General features: G+C 41.2%; 1 protein-coding gene across 1 annotated transcript in view; it reads left to right on the top strand.

Annotated features, from left to right (window-relative positions):
* foxo1a (forkhead box O1 a) overlaps positions 1 to 15,093 on the top strand; it is a 30,196-nt gene extending 15,103 nt beyond the window's left edge. Inside the window, exons 2-3 of the mRNA XM_086216488.1 lie at positions 9,478 to 9,669; positions 10,407 to 15,093. Of these exons, the coding sequence (XP_086072614.1) occupies positions 9,478 to 9,669; positions 10,407 to 11,594 (1,380 nt within the window). The 3' untranslated portion in view covers positions 11,595 to 15,093. The remainder of the gene's footprint in view (positions 1 to 9,477; positions 9,670 to 10,406) is intronic.
* The last annotated feature ends 8,139 nt before the right edge of the window (positions 15,094 to 23,232 follow it).

Here is a 23,232-nt window from a genome sequence, read left to right as displayed (position 1 = left end):
GACAAACATGAACATACCTCTTGTCAGTACCTTAGCAGTTGAATCAGCCACTAAACCAACAGAGTACAAAGCCTAGACATCTCGGTTTGCCATGATTCTCCTGCGTCGAAGTTGGATGACATAATTTGTTGTGCTATGATGCATACAAATGTACAAATATTATTAATTCCTGCAGATGCTGATGTGGTTGTTGCTTTATAAATTCCCCACGACTGGCTGATATGTTACTGTCACAAAGCAGAAATATTTCCCATCTTTTTTGTATATCGGCATGATCAAATGGGATACAGGTGGACATTTAAACTTATTTTCCTCCCTGTGAATACTCATCAATTCAATGTCAGTGTTGTAGAATACAACTTCTGCTCCACCTTGCACCTGCTTGTAGCACTGTTTTAAATATGCCTTGACTAAATCAACTCTTAACCTGTGAGCGGGTTTCTTTGCTTTTAAACAGGAATTATCACGGTGCTTTTGAACTACACTTAATACAAAACAGCCAAAAAGGAAAGGCGTGAGTTTTTTTGTGTGACTTTCTGCTGATGTTTAACTTCGTGCAGACAATGGCTGTTTCTTGGCTGTGCTGTCTGTCACTATCTCAGTCAAGAAGACTCACATAATGGATGTATAATTTTTACTCCTTACAAGTATTTTATTGATAATATGTATCCTCAATCAAGAAAATAGGAAATCTGGACATTTCAGTAACTTTACAGGGATTTATTTTGATATGCTATCAATAAAAACAGCTCGGGGATGTCCCCATGTTTACGAGGTGGATTTGAGGTAACAAGCATTTAAATATAACTCCCTCCCCTCCTTCTCTGGTGGATCACGCCTCTGGACACAGGCTGCCACACAGGCATCCAGCAGTAGTCCACACACTGCATCTTTATCCAGACCAAGCAGGCAACAGCCCAGTCGCTCTACTGATCACAGGCGAAAAATATCCCTGCCCCACAGACACAGCTCTGTCCATTTACAGACTCACATTGTGTTGCATATAGCAACACATGCACATATTTTAGCATGGCAAGCTTAGCCAGCACAACACACTCCCTGTCTGTACACATGAGCTGCATGCTGTTTAAGTCTGAGTCAGGAAATCATCCAGAGAGCTAAAACATGAAAACACAGAGCTGCAACACACTGCTGGGACATTATCTGTACTTGGAGCAGTCTTTAGAAAAAGTAGGTACAGTTCGGAGAAAAAAAGTGCTTCCAAGGTGAGGCGAAATTTGGACAAAAATATTTCCCCATATTAGTGAGTAATCTGTGAAATAAATGTTTGGGTTTTGTTTTTTGTTTTTTTGTTTTAAAGGAAATGACAGGCGGCTTCCATTTTCTCCTTTGGGAAATGTTGAAAAATTTCACTGGAAGGATTTCAAACTTCTGATGCCCAGAAAATCATTGAATAATGATATTGAATTATTGCCCAGCCCCAAGTGACACAGGAGTTAATGAGGCCCACATGTCTTTCTTGAGCAACAGGACCTAACAGCAATCAATTACTAATTGACAATTCCGCCATTGATTTAACTTTTTTTTTTTTTTGGATTACTTTTTTCGTACTGAAAGGAACACACCAATTTTTTTTGAAAATATTCTCATCGTCCATCATTTTATCAGACACCCTTCTCTCCTCACAGTGTATTATGGAGCTCTGGACCTTCACTGGGGCAGCTTAGTTAGCTTAGCTGCAATGAACAAAGGCGGTGGGACGTGGGAGCGATGCTTGCTACTCGTCAAATACACTATAATCTAAAAAGGTCTTTGCCTGCATTAATAAGGTGGGCTGACAAGTCACAGCATGTTGTTTTAAGGTCAGATTTATACCTGGCACTAACTTGTTGACTGGGCGCAGGGATTTGATGCATCACCGTTCCATCGTTACTTTGGCCAACAAATCATTTATTGACAACTAGAGGAGTAACTGTTGCTACTAATCATAGCTGACTCTGTAAACAAGGATGGGGAGGATTACTTCAGGACAAACCAAGACGCTGATCCTGATCTATTTGAACTGGAACATTTAAATAGCTCCAGGTATCTGATGAAATAACAGCATCTTGTAATTTTTTAACAGTGTTTTTCACAGGAAATGTTAAACATGACCATAGTTCCAATCATGCAGGCAAGGAATGGACATGCTAGGACTTTTCAGAATATTTTCTACCGCTCCTCTGCTAGCATTCATTGTAGCTAAGCTAACTAGCAGCCAGTCTGGAGAGAAGGGTATCTCAAAATGATGGACAGTTAACGTATTTCCCAAAAATTCACTGAAACTGCAAAAACAAATATATGAAATGTCGCTGGCATTCAAATGATATATGGCAGTACTCAAGAGTGCATTATCTCACACTTTGTGTGTGAAGTAAATCTAAGGAAGAGAGTAAAGGTCCTTCAATCTTATTTGTACAGCCAGCCAAGCTCTTTATTTACCCTAACGTCATACATGAATGAAACAGGGGAAATAACAGGTGATTTATCTTCCTCTCACCAAATTCTGTTGGTTTGGATCCATAAATGAAGGCAAAAAAGTGGGGAACTGTTTTTAAGATGTACTGTAAGAGCTGTATCTGCCATACCTGGAATGGGGCCCCCTTTTTTCCTTTTTCCTCTTGTTTTGTCCAGTAAGACTACAGAGTTTTGATTAGGAAGTAGTAGCTCTTGAACCCTACTGGTCCCCTGTGCTGCATGTTTGAGGGCCTCACTCTGTTTTGCATAGAAACCAGAGTTTCAGCGGGATCAGTATCAGGAGCGGCCAGCTCTTCCTGTGTGGATACAATGTAGCAGGAAGTTCACTAATAGCCCCTCCACTCAACCACTAGTCTCACACTATCATACAGCAATGAGAGATCCCCTGAGTGCGTATGCTGCTTCTGCACAAAAAACCCTTTGCAGACTGTGTATCATTTGTCTCCAGCATCTGCGAGACTGATCAATCTTAAGCTCAACTAATCGCCATCCTCTCAGTCAAGTGTGTGTGTGTGTGTGTGTGTGTGTGTGTGTGTGTGTGTGTGTGTGTGTGGAGGGAGGGAGGGAGGTCGCCTGAACTCAGATTCCTTGCCGAGGATTGTAAAAAGGGGATCCTGCCAAGAGGCCGTCAGTAAATACATTTGCAGACAGATTTGCTTGTGCATGACTTGCGTTTTCTGCCTTTCCACCCGCAGTTTATGATCAGTCATGTAGCCCAGCGTCTAACAATGGCTATTTTGAAGAGGTACTTATTCTCAAAAAGTCATAGACTCATAGAAATCTAAAGTGAATTTAGGGAGTTCCACACACGCTGAGCCCTCTGCAACCCCCCCCTGTCCGCCCCCTCCGCTCTCGTTGCCAAATTGAATTATTGGAAGTTGACATCAGCGCTTGAGAAAGGGACCCTTTTTGCTTCAACACGAGTGTGCAATCAGCTGTAGCCAGTATGTGCATGATGTCCCAGCGGAGCAAGGGAAAAGGACAAGAGATGAATAGAGATCCAGGAAGGGGGTTGAGGGGTGGGATGGCAGGAGGGAGCAGAGACGACCTATTTTGAGCTTGTACCATATCCTAGGGTCAGTTTCCATTTTTAATCTAATCTTTTTTTAAAAACAGAAATTGTGGTTTCTTTTTATATCTCTGTTAACAGTGACACGTTTGTGCTCTCCTAAACCCGAGGCACTGTGCTGTGTTACTTCGCTGCTATGCAACTTTAATAACACAACAATCATTTCCTCTCCTCTAGATAGTTTTAATGAAACTGAGGGTGTAAATAATAATAAAAAAAGGCCCCAGGCTTTACATTTCCGATACGCTTTTTAAAAAAAAAAAATTATTTCCACAGCCTTTTACAATCACCGCTGTATTGACTTCAGTAAATAGGTCAGTGATTAACACCAGTCAGTCCAATATTGGGGCTGATGATAACCTATCAAACTGTAAACACATGAAGTCATTGCAGTCTATTCAGATTGCCTTGTGAATGTGGTAACGTGAATGTGTGTTGCTCTATTTTTGTGTGTGTCATGACACAGCAAAATAAAGACACAATTCAGGACGGACACTTGAATTTTTAAAGGGATAGTTCACCCCACCTTTTTCCAGTTTCAATTGGATTCGAATATGTATTTTTCAGATTCAATACAGATACGCATCTGCCGTTTATGATTCTGATGTCAGAGCTTCGTTATGATTGTTAGTGTTGCCATTATGTATGTGGTTAAGGTATTCTGATATTCACAACCACCAATCCTAGTGCTGTTTTATTCTAAATCAAACAAATATTTAAGTTTTTAAGCGAAACCACAGCAGGATCTTGAGCTAAGACGAGCTTAGGCCTGTTATCGCTGATGTGCCTCTACTAACCACGCTTCTTTGTAATCAGAAATGGAACCAGCCTTGTAATCACCAAATACAAAGTACATCTATCATGTGGAGGAAAAAAAATCTGCCACAAGTTTATCTTCTGATGAATCGTAACCCCGGTGAGTGGTAGTTCCCCATCACTTGTGGACCTGCCGTCTCACTTGGAAGTGCGTGCTCAGCCTGGACGCTCAGCCCTGCTGAGCTGGTGTTAGCCTAATAACAGTTTTTCAATCTTAACCACGCCGGTCTACCTCAGCACAAAGCACGTCACACCAGACATGACTAAGCTAAAGCTTTAGGGCTACTTATTTAAAGAGTTAGAAATACTGCATTACATTCTCTTTAAGCTGTGCTCTTCGCAACTGCAGACATTATGCAGAAAATAGGCAGTTACTGAACACGAGCACATCTCATGTCAGGTTGACATGTGAGAAATGAAAGGTAGAAAACCCATGAAACCAGCTAATGAGTTCAGTGAGGTAATGCAGGGAAAGCAAACGTTTTCACTTTGATCAGTACGCTTGTGAAACTGCTTAGGGAGCATCTGATTGGTTCACAACTGCTGCACGCTGTCAGAGGTTTTGCAGCACAACCTTCAAACCTTTAGATGTATATAGGACTTTGCCTCTGAGGTTTCTCGTGTGGGTTCTTGGAATCAGAGCAGCTCTGCATGTAGGTAGTGGTGCACTGTTCTGGGGGTTTTGCCATTAGGTTAGATGACATTTGAGCAGTTATGAAAACATCAGTATCTCAGTCAATGTGACAGCATGTACTGCCTGGTCCTGCTATGTACCTCCTCTACCTCCACATCTCTCATAAGATGTTGCATTTTGCTGTATTTTTAAGTCTGTTACAAAATCAAGCTGTAAACAAAAAGCAGGCCTCGTGGATGAAAACGTGACAGTGTTATGGACAGTTTTTGCCTGTAATTCAGCCTCATATTTCACCTTAAAACAAGTGACATGACGCATATCATCAGAGACAATACGCATGACTTGGATTTGTCTGCACTGGTTTTGACACCAGCTGTACGAGCGCCACCAGTGGATAAACTACACAGTTTGACACTACAGATGGTTTTGACAGTCAGGACTCAGACTTCAGCTGCGTCCACACCTGCTCCCGTGGGTGTGAGACGGGGTTATCTCAACCAGTTATCCATAGTTGAGGTTCTAAAGGGCCTCTTTAACATGGCCGTGCATCTCCACAAGACCCGCCCACAGCCTGCTTCTGCCTCTGATTAATTATAACTTTGGGTGAAGTTGGCATGTTGAGTGAGATCCAATCAGAGGAGTCTTCACCAAACTTTTTTTTTTTTTGGTGTGTCCCCCTGACATAACTCTGTGTGTGTGTGTGTGTGTGTGTGTGTGTGTGTGTGTGTGTGTGTGTGTGTGTGTGTGTGTGTGTGTGTGTGTGTGTGTCCCAGTTCAGGAATCATGGCTGTAGAGAAAAGGCTTGAGTAAATTGAAGTATGGGTTAGATGAGGACAAGAAACAAAGAAAAAAAAAAAAGCATAAGTAGGACTGAAAAATGATTGAGATGGATAACAGATGTCAATAAAAGGCAAGAGAAAAGACTAGTGGAGACAAGAAACTGGGATTACAGGAAGAGAGGTGATGTACAAAAGAGTCTGTCCTTTCAGTAGTCCACAAGGGAAGGAGGTGAACCAGGCACAGTGTGTTCTCAGCTGATCCAGGCCCACTCTGTCACACACAACCCCTCTTTCTTTTACTTGAATAGCGAATACTCAAAAAACATTCTGTGATGTCACATACCACCCAGACGTCCACGCTACAGCCACTCCGTGAGTCACAACCTATGCAGTCATGTAATTCGTGCCAGTCACATGACTTTCATTTTAACAAATTTAAGTGTGACATTAGGGATTAATGCCTGCAGCTAAACATAAACTCACTGGCAGCGGGGATGCAGAGAAGGAGGGTGACAGCTGAATTTGCGGTGGCTGTTTGGCACACGATGTTGTGGCTTCACATTCCATACCTTTTTTTTTTCTGCCTCACAACCACCATGCTTCCTGTGAGGCAGGAAGTTAACTCTGTTTCCTGTCACAGTCCTCTTTCATGTGGTCACTTCCTTCTGTTTTGCCAGCACTGCTGTGTTCTGTTGACTCAGAGAAGGAGAGTTGGTGCTCCTCGTGGTGAACGTTTTTTTTTCTTTTTTTTTTAATCATCTTTGGCCACATGGACCCTCTGAGATAAAGTTCTAGATTTCTGAATATTTATTATAATGTTCCCATCCACACGTATTTAATAAAAGCAGTTCATGTTTTCTTTTCTTTTCTTTTTTTTTACACAATCTTTTGTTTCTCTTCACTGTCCTTCAGAAACGGTAATTAGCATTCAGTTCTGTGAAATCATGGGTTTTGTAACCTTGCTGAGGAATGTGGATTGTGAGGGCCGCCTGGCTGGGAATCCTGTCTTTACTGTTTCCTAAGAGATACTAACAAGTTGGCTGCGATTACGATTGAACTTTGCACACAGTGATTAGTTGGAATGTTAAAATTCTTGTGTACTGTGGCCAGAGATAAATCAGTGTCACATACAGGCAAAGGATCCAAAGGAAACAGACTTCAACTCGTAGGAGGAATCTAATTCATGAAAGTAAATTAATGTGGCATATTTATTTGCTTGAAGTAGTTTCCATGCAAAATGTAAACGTGTGTCTGCGCGTATGACTGTGTTCATGTGCGTGTTTTCAGTCCCAGTTACGTGTGTTTTCAAACCGCAATATCACTGGCTGAAGATGAGGGAGCAACCAAATCGAAACCATGCCGAGCTGCTGTTTGTCATATTGCCATTCCACAAAAACATGAGCTGGCACACGCACACTCAAGCATACACCGAGGGGGAGACGAGTCTTTTCCTTTAGCCCCACCAGACACCCATAGCCAAACTCCCCACATAGCACACAGAGTTCTGCCGAGTTCTGGTATTTCCCATCAGAACATTTTTTTTATCCTCTTACATCAGGACGATTAAACTGGTTTGAGCATCTCGACATACTATGAAACAAGCCAAAATAGAAACTGCAGCCTCCCAAAATGAGTCTGAAGCTGTGAGTTTCTCCTTCCTGTCATCACAGTGATATAAGGCTGTAACAGGACATCCCGGCGTCTTTACTCACATTGCAGTCATTCCTTGTTGCAGCACAGCTGAAATTAACAGCTCGCTCAGTGGTCATGGGAAAGAGAGGCTCATGACCAGACTTTACTCCTTCCCTTTTGTCATACTGATGTGCAGGAGGAAAGGATGAGGTGGTGGTGGTGGGGGGGGGGGGGGGGTGGCTGTCACGTCTCTCTCATCATGCAAACTAGCCTGACACTATTAGCCGAGGGAATGGGATCATTTGATTCAAAGGTAATTTCATTCATTTGTTCAAGCAGGCTCATGTGGCCCATGTGGCCTGAGGTCCTAGCGGTCAGGAGAGGAGAGCCGAGGCAGAAGTGGAAAGAGAGGAAGGTAAAAGGCAGAGAACTTGATCGATTTATCAGTAAACTGTTAGAGAATAAAAGTCGGTGACAATTTGATTGATAGGTTGTTCTTCCGTATTACCTGGAGCTCAGTGTGCTCGGTAAGAGAAGTCCCACTCCATTTCGATTTCCTCTGACCTTTTCACATTTCACAACCCAGATGATGTCATCAGGATTAGAAAATGTGGTTGTGGAGTTTGGAAGGAGGTCAAGATAAAAACATGAAATACTTTGATCAGCCTCTCTGTCCCAGAGAATCTTGTGCAGATATGTGGAATTGTGGGCAGGGAGTATGTGCAGTGGAAAAAGTACACAAGTCCTACCTTTGTGGACAATACACCTCCACCCTGACGGAAGCATCCAGAAAGGTCTATGAGATAGCACAGTATTGAGTTACATTACTGGAAATGTTAAAAACATATCTGTGCTACTTGAGCACTCTTCTTTTTTTTCTTTTTTTTTTTTAAATGTGCACACCTCTGTGCTAGAGTGTCTTTATGAGGTGAAAAATACCCACCTTTAACCCTTCTACATTTTCATATTTTTCAGTTTTATATAAAAGAAATTTGACCTTTTTAAAAAAAAAAAACAAATTGAGACAAGGGTTGTTGTTTTTTTTCTCTTTTCTGATGTTTCATCATCGTCAGAGAAAATTATTGATTTAATTTAAGACATCATTTGAAAAGGAATCAGCATTGGAAGGAATTGTTAAGTGCGGAATGATGGGATGTGGAGATGAGGTGAAGCAGAGGTGAAGGCAGAGTGGAGGGCAGACTGTGAACCAGATGTGGAGCAGTAGCTCGCTGCGGGAATGGGCTTGATGACGTTAACCACTATGCACGCTAGGAGCTGTGTGTATGTTCGTGTGTACTGGGAGATCCTGAGGTTCTTCCAAAACAAAAAGCTTCACACGTGCACAGTTACTGTATGTCTGACCAAGGCTCATTGCCTCATGTTATTGACCAAAACCATACAGAGACGATGTAAATCATCCTCCGAGGATCAATAGCTATGTAAACAAAGCCGCATTCTCTGAATCTGCAAAAGTCTGAACATTGGAGTAAATCTCCCGCCACAGCAAAGCAGAACAGAAGTGAAATGGTTTTTTTTCAAAGCACATGTTTGCTCACTATTCATGGTCTTTTGTTTGTAGTGTTTTAATAATGCTTCACTTGCTGTCAGAAAAAAAAAGAAAAATTCACCCGAGTTATCACTAAGCAACGTTAGAGAACGTTATTAATGTGTCTGCAAGGAAGAAAAATGATTTTGTGTTGTCCCTTTTGATTCTGCTGCGTGTGTGGAATGTTATAAAGGAAATATAGGCCCACATGTAAAGACATAAAAGAGTATGCTTTTAAATCCTCACCTTTTTACACGTAACTCATCAAGTAAATTCTACCTGATGCCTGTGATGGGTGTCTTTGTATGGCAAATGGTTTGTTGAGTGACCTGAAAATCGTCCTTTTATTTTCTCTAAGTTAGCTGTCAAGCCGTGAGTGTCTTCCATAGAGGAGCACCTGTAATGATGGATTTGCACTTCCATGCTAAAGCTAACCTGAGGTGTTTTGGGAAAAGGGCAAGCACAATAGCCGTGTGTTTGTGTGCTCCTCACGCTGCTTTTTTGCTCTTTCCCTGTCCTCCAGAACTCCATCCGACACAACCTGTCACTGCACAGCCGCTTTGTACGTGTCCAGAACGAGGGGACGGGAAAGAGTTCGTGGTGGATGCTAAATCCGGAGGGCGGGAAAAGCGGGAAGTCTCCTCGACGCAGGGCAGCCTCCATGGACAATAACAGCAAGTTCACCAAGAGCAGAGGAAGAGCAGCAAAGAAAAAGGTAACAAAACTGTTTTGTCTCTGAGATAAATGATTTATTACCATTTAATTCTTTGCTGATACATCACATAAGAAAAGAAAAGAAATGAGCGCCAGATTTTTTTTATTCCATCAACTGGCTTACAGTGAACTAAACAGGCTACAATAGCTGCCAGGAGTTTCCATGTCCGCTTTTGCACATTTACTCTTTCGTGAAAAACAATTTAAGCGAGCATTAAAAACATTTTCACTTTTTTAATGAAAAATAATGCAATTTCTTCCACTATAAGTTTTCTTTTATCTCCACTTACAAATAGGAATGTACTAAAGAGATTTTACTAAAAAGATGAATGTTTTTTGACATTAGGAGATTAAATATTTTGATAAATGATTTCATAATTGGTACGTCTCCATGTTCTAACAGAGCAGTTTGATATATCACCATAATATGTCATGATTGGACATTAGCATTATTTTGGGATTAGAGGCATCCCTAACCACCATCTTTATACAGTGGGAGCTGAAACAAATGAACTACTGATTATACGGGTTGAATGATATTGTCTGTATTTATCAGTTTACTTCATATTATTGATACAGTTTTCTGGCAACAATGACGTATTTGTATAGTTTGATATTTTATCCTCCTCCAGCTCTGTGATTTATTGTCAAATGTTCAGCCAAGAGTGTTTGTCATCCTTACTCGGTCTCTGGCACATTATGTCTTCTGGTGAACTGAATCTCCCTGTCTGTCCACAGCTGTCCCTGCAGGGCGGCGCTGACGGCAGTGCAGACAGCCCTGGCTCCTACTCCAAGTGGCCTGGCAGCCCCAACTCCCACAGCAATGATGACTTTGATGCATGGAACAGCTTCAGGCCTCGGACCAGCTCCAACGCCAGCACTGTGAGCGGCCGCCTCTCACCCTTCATGCCTGAGGATGACCTCGGGGAAGCAGACGTACACATGAGCTACCCAGGAGCCTCCGGGCCCAAAATGACAGCCACACTGCCCAGCCTCACAGAGATGACTGGTTCTTTGGGACACAGTCCTGAGAACGTCATGGAGAACCTTCTGGACAATCTGAACTTGCTCTCACCCAACAACTCTCAGGTTGGAGGAGGGGCGACAACACCTTGTTCCTCCCAGTCCTCCTCTTCTCCTATGATGCAACCGAGTCCCGGGTACCCCTCTTACAGTTCCCCAAGCATGGTCTCACAGCCCCAGCAGGAGTTCCGCAAGTGTGTGTATGGTCAATCAGGGTTGAACACCTTGTCGTCCATCCCACTGCAGACACTGCCAGAGAGCAAGGCCAGCTTCGGGCCCGGCATGGGTCAGTACAGCTGCCCTGCAGGGCTTCTGAAGGAGCTGCTGACATCAGATACAGACCAGCACGGAGAGCTGATGCCATCGGTGGACACCGTGGTGTCTCAGACCAGCGGAGGTTGCATGCTGCCACTCTACAGCAGCAGCCAGCATGCAACCAAACTTATGGCTGGAGGGAACAGTCATCCACATGGTCTCTCTCACACTCACCCCCACAATGTGCACAGCCAAGCCCCGGCCACAGCACCGGCTATGAACGGCCGCTTGCTAATGTCCCTCGCTCACAGCGGGGGCACCTCACGTTTGCCCAACACCAAAGGCCCCATGCAGATGCCTTATGGCCTCTCGAGCCACCTCAGTGGTGGAAGCATGCCTGGTGGTTTCTGTCCCCTCAACACCAACGGATACGGACGACCAGGACTTCCACCACCCTCACACTTAGAGAAGCTACCCAGTGACCTCGATGATATGTCCATTGAGAAGTTCGAGTTTGACATGGAGACTGTCCTCCATGACACCCTGATGGATGGAGACTCTCTGGACTTCAACTTTGAGCCGATGGTGACCCAGCAAGGTTTCCCCCACGGGGTTAAGACCACCACTCATAGCTGGGTGTCAGGGTAGAATCTGCAATGCTTTCAAACTGTAAAAGAAAAAAATAACGTTCTGCTCTTTGTTGTTGCTGCAAGTGTGTAAAAGACACAATCAGAACTTATTTGAGACAAAAAATGGATCCTTAATCATCATTCCGAGATCAACTGTAGGTTTTGTACCATCAACATATCTGTTTAAAAATATTTTTAGGATCACTTAAGTACAATAGGACAGGTAATGATCTGCTGACCTCTCAATTAGCACCCCTGAACTGGTCAATATGGATTTTATTTTAAGATATCAAAACTAAGTGCCAAACATTTTGCCTTAACTGAAGAGCAAACTGAAACACACCTCTGGTATGCTACAATGGTAGTTCGATCCCATCAGCATCAGCAGCAGCAGCAGCAGCAGCAGCAGCAGCAGCACAATCCACTAAAGCGTACAAACACATACAGCACTGTGTTTTCTGCAATCAAAACTTTTCCATGAACATTTTGGTGATAACTGGTTACCACTATAGTCGCATTATGACGGTAACCTGGCTCATGGGTTTGTGGACTGACTTGATGGTAATTGACGGACCTCTCAAGGGATCCTCGGATCACGTTACATAATTACTCACTTTGTCTGAATGTACATAATGTCATCATACAGTTGACAAATCAGGTCTTGCAGTGTGCTTTCTAGTACTGTAAGTCGTGTTTACAGAACAGAAGCAAAAATCAAGGCAGCAGAAATGAGCTTAAAGAGAAAACTGGATCATATTTTTGTAGTTTGGTCAGATCTGTGCTCGAGGATCTCTCTCAATCAGGCTGTAAAATGTTAATAGACATTTTCATTTCTTGTACATACATTAAGAATGTATATTAAAATGATGTAGTACATGTTTACTAGATTCAGTATGTATTTGACACCTAAATTATTCGTGGTTAATATAGATTTATCCTGCACTTGGACACCAGAACTGTTCTGAGTCATTTGTCACTCTGAACCTTAATACCACAGAGGCCTATTTATTGTGTCTAACAAAGTAGATACTGAGTGCAGGCTTGAAGGGTTTTATATCAAATAAATGTCTACGGTCCAGAAGATACTCAAATCTTATCTTGACGAAAAGTACAGTGAATTCTTTATTTCAGTACCCTGCCTGACTTTTCTGTACAAATCAAGAAGAAATGAGTAACTTAAGTTTTTATGGGGTCCAGAACGCTTTGCATCGCAGTGAATTTCAGAGGTCGAGGCAGGTTAACGACACCGATGCTGAGTCCAAGATCTGCCAATGATTCCGTAAAGACGCTGAGGGGTAGATGTACTTCTTGTACTATCTTTGTTACTTATATGTTTTAGGTGTATTTTTGTCACAATGAAAAGCTAACAACATGGAACAGACTGGCTAAAACCAAGAGTTCCCTACAAAAAATTATGGGAGACTTTCTTGCGTGTATGAAAACTGCAGGTGAGAGCGTTGAAATTCTGTCACCCCCTACGAGCAGGAACGGATTGCATGCTAGATACAGGAACAAGATAATTTTTCATGGTAGAAGCAGTATTTTGAGCTGATTTGCTTATTTATACCATTTAAAAAATCGACCTTTTACTTTAATTTGCCTTTTGATGTCTTTCCATCTATTTTTCACTTCTCGTGAACATCCCAACAAAGCTCGAGTCTCGTTTTTCCGTCCAAACCCAACCTGAAACCAAACTTTTAATTTTTTTCTCTGTCCTGTCTGCCGTGTACTTACAGGTCCCGTCAAGCTCTGGTTGCGCTTCCACACTCTACTTGATGCACATCACCCAAGTATTATTATTTAATTTTATTTTCTTTGAGTGGGAGCTACTTATGACATCTCATTTCTCCATTTCCTGGTCACTAAAACCTTTGATCTCCTTCAATTGCCCCTGCGAATGAACAGTTCTTCTTCGTTTGAGGCTCGTGACATGATGACGCTGTCAACTGCAGGTTTACTACATTCAACATAAATTGAAAAGGTTCAACGTTGGCTTTCTGTTGACTGATCAAGTCGCTGTTTGCACAGCACTCTCCCAGCTTCAGAACTTGTTTGAGAAAATCTTGATTCATTTTAGTGCTCAATAACAGTTGATTCGATAGCTCCAGTCATTTTTTTGGAATTATTCTTTTAATGTTGACCCTGAAAAGCACCATTAAGTGTTAAGAACATATACATTTATCTTATCAAGCTTGTATATTTGCATTTTCTGTGTTTGTTTGTGACTCAATTTGCTGAGTCACACGGACTCTTGTGACCTTTATGGTAAACATGACTTTTTATCATGAGGTCATCCAGCTTGGTGGCTGAGGTGGCTTATAGATTTGCTTAAACGGAAAACTGCCTCTTCAACATTAACATTTATTGTATGATTTAACCCAAAACCACGTCAGTGTCGGATTATGAGTTGTGAGCGTGCAGGTTTTTATTTGGATCACACCGAGTGATGGTTCCCTAAATTTTTTTTATTTTATTTTTTTTCATTCAGGTGTTAAATGAAAACTTGCAAACTCCAGATCAAACACGATGGGACATCCCTGACTGATCTTAAGAAAGTTAAAGAGATGCGGTGGATTTTAAGAGTGTAACATAAAACTGTTAACATTTCAAATGGCTTTCAAAGAGAAGCCCTGAAGCTGTTTGGCCTCAGAGCCAAGTGTCGCCTTGTTTTACCCAAACATGCCATAGTGTACTATAGCCAAACTTGCCTTTGAAGTCAAAGTGATATGTTTAGCATTTTTATCATGTGATATGTTGAGAATTATATATATTTGTGCCGGTCACTCAAGTCAGGATAAACTATAGTGAATCCATGTAGTCAGTGTCACAGGGTTCTCTCTAAAAGTAAAAGAACTGTACTAAATAAATTATATCTCTACATTTTTAAATGATTGAATCTATGCATTGGATTCCTTAATTTTATGTTGCTATTTTTTTTCTTCTTCTTTTCTTTCAAACTTATTACAGAGATATTTTATTGTAACATAGCGCTGTGAGATATTATGGTGTTGTTGATATCTACGTTCCGGATAGTTGTACGGGGAAAAAAAATGAAGTTTATTAAGAAATAGATGATGCAGTGATTGATATGCTAAGCTTTTGTAAACTGACAATGTTGTATTTCTTGTATTTAGCTCCAGTTTTTAGAACATAGCGTAAAAGAATCAAATTACTTAAAAATATAAAGCCTGTATTGCAGTTTTAAAATAAATAATTTAGCGTGTCAAAGAAGACCTACTCAGAATGCAGAAAATGGACCAATTTTTGTAATTTTATGAAAAATATTGCACTTTTACCTACATTTTATAACAAAGTGCTCCTCTTGAGGAAGAGTTCCCATATTTTAAAATAAAATTCTGTTACATTTAACTTATATACAAGAAATAAATTAGAATTGTGTTGTGTCATTTGCAATCAATACAAAATGTAACTTGTTCAATATTAATGTATTAAGACTTAAATAAATGTACTTATGTGTTAAAGATGTGTGCATTTTATATTTTGTTATAATAAAAACCCTCTCCTTTTCAGCCTTCAATTTAATAATAACAAATAGGGGCTGACTGATGATAAGGAATAACAGTCAGCATTTTTACGACTATCTGAATCAGAAATGTTTTCATCTAAATGCCCCCCCCCCCCCCCGCCAAATTAAAATTAATATACATGAATTTCTGATACAGCCAACTCTATCTGTTTATACAGCCAGTACTCTGTGGTCACCAGCAATGTCCCGCCCACAGCGCCAACTGATTAGGAACCTCTTATAATCAGACATCCATTTAAAAGCATCTTTAAAATCTTTATTTTATGTCTGCAATTCACACCAAAACTCAGATTTTTACTGAAAATTTAACTGGTTGACAATTTCCGTATCTGTCCGTGGCTCAGTTTCAAAATTCAATCTACCTTGGAATACAAGGAAGTGACATCACACCTAATTTTAGAGTTTTCGTGTAGGAAGTCTGACCTCAGGGGTGGTTCGCTTTGCAACTGGTAAATCTGAAACTTGAAGTTAGCACAATAATTAGTATTGGTAAAATTATTATTATTACGATTACTACTGTTACTCCTGCCTCCAGAAGAGCCCGTGTTGATTTATCTGTCAGGTAGCAGGATAACTCAAGACGTCGTGGATGGTTTTCCATTAAACTGGGTGACACAGAACAATCGATTCGATTTTGGAACTGATCAGATCTGGGTCTGATGACATCATATCACCTTGGCAGAAGTATGCACTCTCAATGTGCCCCCCCAGCTGGTGGTGAAACCAGAGGCAGGACAGGAAAGGACTGGGAGGTCTCAGTTCATATGTTTTCATCCTAAATATTGATCGAACTGACAGGTCCAGGTCAAAGGGACTCATGTTGACTTATTGAGTCAAAAGACCCACAGTGCTTAACAGGTCTGTGAGTGAAGTTGTAGACAGCTGTTATCTCTGGTCAAAAGAGGAATGCCAGCAGCTATGTCATTGGGCATAAAAACTGTCCAATTTTATCATCTAAAAGTGCAGTAAACTTAAAAAGCACTCGTGCTGTCTTCAGTCTCCATTTAGTTAACGCAATTAAAAACTAAAATAGAAAGATAAAAGAGCAGAAGAGACTCTCAAGTCATGTGCAGAGGACTGAAAATCCTCCTCTTGTTCAGCACTCTCATTTCTGGCGTCTCATTTCTTCCCTGTAATGATTCCTCCTGGCTTTTCCTTACAGCCACATTCCAGGCTATGCACCCCCTACCACTGAACCCGGTCACCCCAGACAGTAAACTGCAATGCCTCGTTGGCCCCAGAGTCTTTGACTTTGAGTTGTAAGTAAAAGATAACCTTTAACTAGATGAGCCACTATGGGCTTAACTGTCATAAAAAAAAAAAAGCTTTGAGTGAAGAGTGCTAAAGAAGTTGGATGCTACACCCCCCTCCACCCAACTCCTCCCCAGAGAGTTTCACAATCATGTCAACTGTTATTTGTACCTGCAGCAATTGGAATTCCATCATGGGAACTGGTCAAACTATATAAGCCACATACAGAAAGTGCAGCTTGTAGCAGGCAGAGTGGAGCATTCGCAGATCATCTGAGTTCATGAAGTGGAACACTCTGTTTCACCCCCACTGTGTTCAGGAAGAAATTGTGTTTTTGCATTTCTCTATAGCGCAAAGTAATGTGGGCCAAGGTATTGGTGTCGGAGTAAAGTCGGAGGGATGAGGGAGAGAGGGGCAGAGAGGACGCTTGTGAGCACATAGCTGAGGAATGTGGGTGTGGAGTCCTGCCAGAGGCATATGTGATCCTTATGTTCCCCTGGGTGCCAAAAGGCGAAATGCGGTTAGACAGTTGGGGCCATGTCAGGACACAGTGCAGTGTGAGGACGTAGTACTATGCCACTGAGTTCACAGTCTTTGCTGGATTTGTACAATTTTCCAACTACACAGTATTTCCTGGTGCTCCAATTTGGATTTCAAGAAATTAAAAAACAAAGCTATTTGATTTTAGGTTCCAATCAGACCATTTGAAGGTTTAAAAACTCCCTCTACAAGAATATTGATGGAAATGGTCAAATTCAAGAACCCCTCCAGAGTCCATTAAGTGTTAAATATATGAGTGAGGTCTTTGCAGGTCAACTGAACTCTGAGATGTGGGATCAAATCCTCATTTTACACCGTCAGTCTAGTCTGTTTATGATTATTGGGAATACCCACGTGGTTCAGAGCCAAGCCAGAGACCAAACCATGATTAGACTGCCAGAGCTAATGCCATTGCTCAGTAAGGGTCTCAGAGCAAAGGTCAGACTCATCTCAGAGAGGATAAGAAATGCTAACGTTAGCAGCTGTGGCCATTAAACAGCATTTATAGTTCAATAGGGCAAACAGTCAAAGTTTATTATGGCAGATGCAACAAAGTACAAAGTTAATTCTACATAGATCATGTTTGTCGTCCGTCACCGTGACATCAGGTTGACTTTTAGGATGAAATAACCATTGAAGTTTTAGTAGAATATTTTACAATATTGTCCAAGTTTTCTTGATCGTGGATTGCATGCATTTACATTCATGCACGTGAGGAATGTTACGATCATGACACTAAAAAGACCAACACTTCTGCTTTGGAACATTTCCTCATGGAGGCGATCCTTGGCAGACTTGCCTTATTCCAGGATCGAAACGTTTGTCAAAATTTGCCATGATCAACGTGTACCACTGCTCCTAGCTAGCCTGCTTGGAGGTCATTGCTGACTGAAATATTCACCCAGTGGCTAGTTTATATCTCCTGCATTGTTCCATTAAAGCAGATCGGTGCAATTATACTAATTCCAGGCTTTAAAAAAGAGATTAACTATCTTATCTATATAATCACATACTGGACTAAATCAAATGATGTCTTAGCTCTAGGTGAAAGATCTACAGAGGTATGTTATTCATAATTCCTCCAAACTGATTCTTCATCTAACTCTGTATAATAATCTAGCCTTGGATTCTCGTGAATCAGAGGATCTCAATTTAAAAAAGGGAAATATACTGTTTAAAATAAGTATCGGCTCTACTTCACACTTATCTTTTCAACTGTCATACAGGACTGTGCACACAGTTGTGTGTGAGGGTGGTAGTGTGTGTTGTGGGTGTGTCTCCAAGGCTCTGTAGGTGACACAAATAAGTCTCAGAGAGATTTAGGGCCCAAAAGACACCAAGCAGTGGGGCCTGTAACCAGTGGTGCACTGACACGGATGCAAGAACCCATGTGTATTTACCAGCCATGGAAGAGCTTGTCTTAGTTTGTTGAAGAGGTACATTTTCTTTTTAGTTTGTTTATTTCTACTTTACCTTACCAAGTAAACATTCAGGATGGTTAGTGACGCCAATGTGCTGCATACATTAAAGGTAGAGAATCATAGCAACCAACAACTATAGTGCACAAGAAGAGCGAATACATTTGTATAAATTAATGAATTAATGAATAAAAGCCATTTTTTGCAGTTAAAGGGATCTGCCCCCCAAATTCTCCTTTGCCCGTGCAACACACCTCCACCTTATTTTGTAGAGACATCAAAACTTCTCTGGTGGAGAAGAATAACGAAGCAACCTCAGAATGTAAAGTAAGATTTTGTAAACTACTTTTAAAAAGGTTGTGTAACAGAGGTATTCATTACATAAAATATTCATTACTCTTAAATTCTATGAGCTGACCTTTAAAATTTCCCTAACTTTTCCCATGAACACTAGAGACATCTGCCTTGTTTAGTCTGGCTGAATCAAACATGGATACATTTTCCCTCCTGGTGCAGTTAGTCTGGGCAGGTCTGAAACAATTTGCATTTGGGTTCAGATGAAATGAATTTGGCCAAGACCTTGCTGAAGAGGTGGTCCCGGACTGGATTCAAATGAACACTGACAGTTTGTTATGAACGTAATCCAACCCAACTCTGAGGTTAACTCCACGTTTGAGCCAAACAGCTGCTGTAACCAGGTGTGCTGTACATTTTTGGAGATGGCACAGAGCACATTTGAAAAAGAGGGTCCAGTCTGAGAAAGGCACATCCATAAATGGCCTGAATGGGGTCATTCAAAATATCTCTAGTCGGTCAAAGGCTTGATCTGTTGTTCGAGAGACTTTCGCTTTTGACAAACCCAAAAGCTTTACATGCCTGCATATTAGGCTCAAGTGTCCTCCAGTAAGCCCAAGAGCCCATCGTTACACCCCTCTCCGAAGCCAAAGCACCCTACTGATTGTCCCAAATGCTCCTTTGGCTCAAGTGCGAACATAATACGACCTTGCACCGATCCAAAACAATTTAAGGCAGGTGCTGGACCAGATGATGATAGAACAGTTGAAATCAACCCTACTGGGAAGGTTTAAAAATTGTGTTTCTGGATGTCCCTTTAGTCTGAAAAAAAAAACAAAAAAACCTCAAATTCCCTCATGTGGATGCACCAATAAATTGCACATAAAGGAGACTTACAGATCTTGTTGATCTTAGGGCTATGAAACCGTGAACTCAATGTAACACCTATACACCTTTCTATAGCAGTGGTTCCCAAAATTTGGATTAGGATTTAAAAAGCATACAATAGATTTTTTTTTTGGGGGGGGGGGGGGGGCGTAAACCCAAGGGTATGTACAATAACATCAGGGGATGAGCCAAAAACATCTGTTTTATCCTCTCAAAATCCTTCATCAAAAATAAACTGGTGTACCCAAATTTTGGAATCATAGTACTACAGCATAAACGTATCACTTCTTTCTCTTTGTGTCCCAAACAAAGTCTGTGCATGCCACTGATCCAACGGTCAGTTGCACTCCATCACATCGTCCTTTGGGGACAACTATCATCACATCCAGGAGAGTGGAAAGTGAGAGGAAGAGAGAAAAACATGGAGAGACCGAGAGAGAGTAAAAGAGAAACAGATGTAGTTCAACTGTTGTGTAAGTTGAGAGGAGGCAGTCCAGCCTGGGGGTTTAATTTGTGTCCTGACTTGACCTCAATAGACACCCAAGAGCCATGACACAAACACACACTCACACACACGCGCGTACGCGCACACTGATCTGAGTCCTTCTCTCTACTTCTCTCTTTTTATCTTTACTGACAGTGCCACTGCCCATCACTGTTTCCTCCCTTCGTAATTTATGCGTCGCTGGAACCAATTAGCCCCATATGACTTTAGCTTCCAGGTTACTTTCATTCCACATCAGCCTCTGCTCGCTGCAGCCTTTGTACTGTCACACTCTGCTGCTCAATGACCCCTCGTTATCAACCTCTGACATGAGTTTAGAATCTATCATCATCAGCGCTAGATAGATATCCCTGGGAGCTCCATTTATGTCATGTAATGTAAGCAATCTGCACAGAGAAGAGTCTGTGTGTCAGAGCTGCTGGTGCCTGACAATGCAATTGAGATTCATTAGGATAGTTTCTTTCAGGCTGTCATACTTCTAGAGCTGGGAGCAGAGCTCTAAAGTGAAAATTCAAAAAGTTTCCAGCATACAAAATAGAATCCACTTCTTGATGTTTCATGTATTGAAATCTTATGACTAACTCAGCAATGCACAGAAACAAAAAGAGCCTTTTACCCAGCTATACCACAGGCAATGGTTACTACAGTCTGCCTTTGTGTTGCTCAAAGCTGTTACTACATGCAATGGGAGTCTATTTATGGCTGTTCGTTCAGCCTGGCAATGGCTCGCCCACAGCCATATTCCATGATTTATATGAAAAAGGCCCCTCTCCACCCAGCTTGGGTTTGCGGTTAGCTGTGCCTGGCACGCGACTCATGGTATTTCCTCCAGCGTGATAGTAAGAGAGTCACACACCGGCACTCTCAAGAATAAACAAGATCCTCTTGAAAGGCACACAGGATGTAAACACTGCAGTTTCTAAGGTAAAAGTACACAATGAGAAAGAGGGATAGAAAAGAGAACAAGAAGGAAAAGTCGTGGACACATCAACGGTGAGAGTTTCAGAAGATGAGGTACACTTTGTTGTGTAGCACCTTTCAACACAGAAGTAATTTCTATGCATTATCACATGAAAGGATAAACAAAAATACAGGCTGTTGGGCATTAGGGGAGAATTAAAGTAAAACTAAGTTTTGCCACTCAATTACTCACAAATAGGTGTCTTGGGCTCACAAAAAGTTTTTTTTTTCCTCCTGTGTCCCTTCTTTGTGACTCCAAAATGCAGAAATAGTCAGCTATGTGTTGGCTATTTAGCTTGAAGCTAATGGGGACCGACAGTTAGCAACAGCTACAAACACAAAAGCACACAAAATTCTTTGACTTTAATTTAAAACAAATAAACAAACTATAACACTGCGAACGCTAACAATGTGTTCTTATGAATGAGGGTTAGCAAGATTGTTGAAATACATGTGCCAACTGGTCTAGCTTGAACCAGAAGTGTTATGGTTTGTTTTAAGCACAGATCAATATGTTGGTGGATAATACTGGGCGAGTTTAGAGTTTGTAAACTGACATTTTTGGGCAGTTTTGCCGTTATTTTGTTGCTGTAGCTGCTGTTAGCTGTCAGTAGCCATGAGCTTCAAGCTAAATACATGGATTGATTTGTCTGCATTTTAAAGTTACAAAGAAGTAACGCAACAGGGAAAAAACAAGACACCGATTTATTGTATTTCTTTTAGGTGAAGCATAGCTTGAAAAGAACGCATGTCGGGGTACAAGAATGCGTGATTGAAGATATGAAGCACTTTGAGTGAGCCATCATGAATATACACTGAAGTTAATATATGACTGTGAATACCCATAAATGAAGAGAGAAATAGAGCTTTTATTCTCTTTTTTAAACATAAAAGGACTATTTTCTCTTCATACTGTATCAAGCCATCTAAACAAATAGCAGCTGTGCCCTTCCACAGAGAATAAAAAACAATAGGCTGCTCCCACTGTACTTTAGTGTTTGTTGTTGGCTTGTGGTACAATTTTGGTTTCGGAAAAGTAGTGCTCATTTGCATGCGCAAGCCCCAATTTAAAAGCTGTAAACAAAGAAAGATTGTGTACACTGCTGTGGATGGAGCTGCCATGAGAGGAGATCTAAACAAGCTGGCAAATGCATTCTTAAGAGCTGAATCTTTCTGTCTCCAGTTGTTGCCTTTTTTATCTGAGCAGCGAATGGACATGTGTTAGTATTCAACAGCATTATCCTCGTAATAAGTCATGAGTTTTAACTGTTACTCATCAATGGCAGGGAAGCTGCAGCGGTGTGTAATTCAGCTGTAATGAAATTATTCATAGGTGTATTAGATTCTGTGTCCGCTCTACTCATGCGTGTCATAAGCTGTTACACGCTTGTTTACGTTTTTATCCAGGAACATATGTGTTACCTGAGCCCTGGTCAAATGATCCACATTCAGTGTACATGTGGGCGAGAAGCAAGTGTGGGCAGGACATTTGAAAACAACACCATCAACAACACTCGGTGTGGCTGATAAACACTGATTGCTGATCCTAACAGAGCAGCATGTGTGTGTTTGGAAAAGTTTGGCACTCAGTTGCAGGTTGAGGGAGTCGATCGCTCTTTTCTAACAACAGGATTTTTCCCATCTCAGGGATTTGAAGCTTTTCGAAGTATATATTGTATGGACATCCTGCACTTAGCTTTTGAATGCTATTTGATTCAGTAAACAGCTACGTTAGGATATTGAGAAATACAGTTAAACGGGTAGCACTTCGAACTGCAACGGGACATTTTTACATACAAACAACAACGCATAAGCAGGAGCACTGTAAATGTGACTCCATTATTATGACTCTGATTGTTGGCTTCTACTCTCTCTCACTCAACTCCAAACTTATTCATGACACGCACAGCCTTGGTCGTGAGCAATTTGTTTTCTTCTTCGTATAATATTAAGGCCGGACATGAGGAAAACAAGAGGTGCAAGGATTCTTTTAATTTGCATTTTAAAATTAAATTGAAATGTTGAGAATCGAGTCAAAATATCAACTTGAGAAAGAAATCCATCAGGCCCAGAGTTAGCTAAACATTACGTAATTACAGACAGGATATAGAGGATGACATGTCTCTATTATAGGAAATGAAACTTTATCGAAATGAATCAGTACTATTAGTACAATGAATAACACAGTTGCTTTGCAATAAAACCTCAGTGTCTGTATATTCATTACTAGCTATGTTTATGCACTAAGGAATAA

The sequence above is a fragment of the Aulostomus chinensis genome, chromosome 10 (genome assembly GCF_037954235.1).
Source record: "Aulostomus chinensis isolate RoL2024-O1b breed Wild chromosome 10, RoL_Achi_v1.0, whole genome shotgun sequence".
In the NCBI taxonomy this organism is placed as follows: Eukaryota; Metazoa; Chordata; class Actinopteri; order Syngnathiformes; family Aulostomidae; genus Aulostomus; species Aulostomus chinensis.
This window is presented reverse-complemented; position numbering and strand designations above follow the sequence as displayed.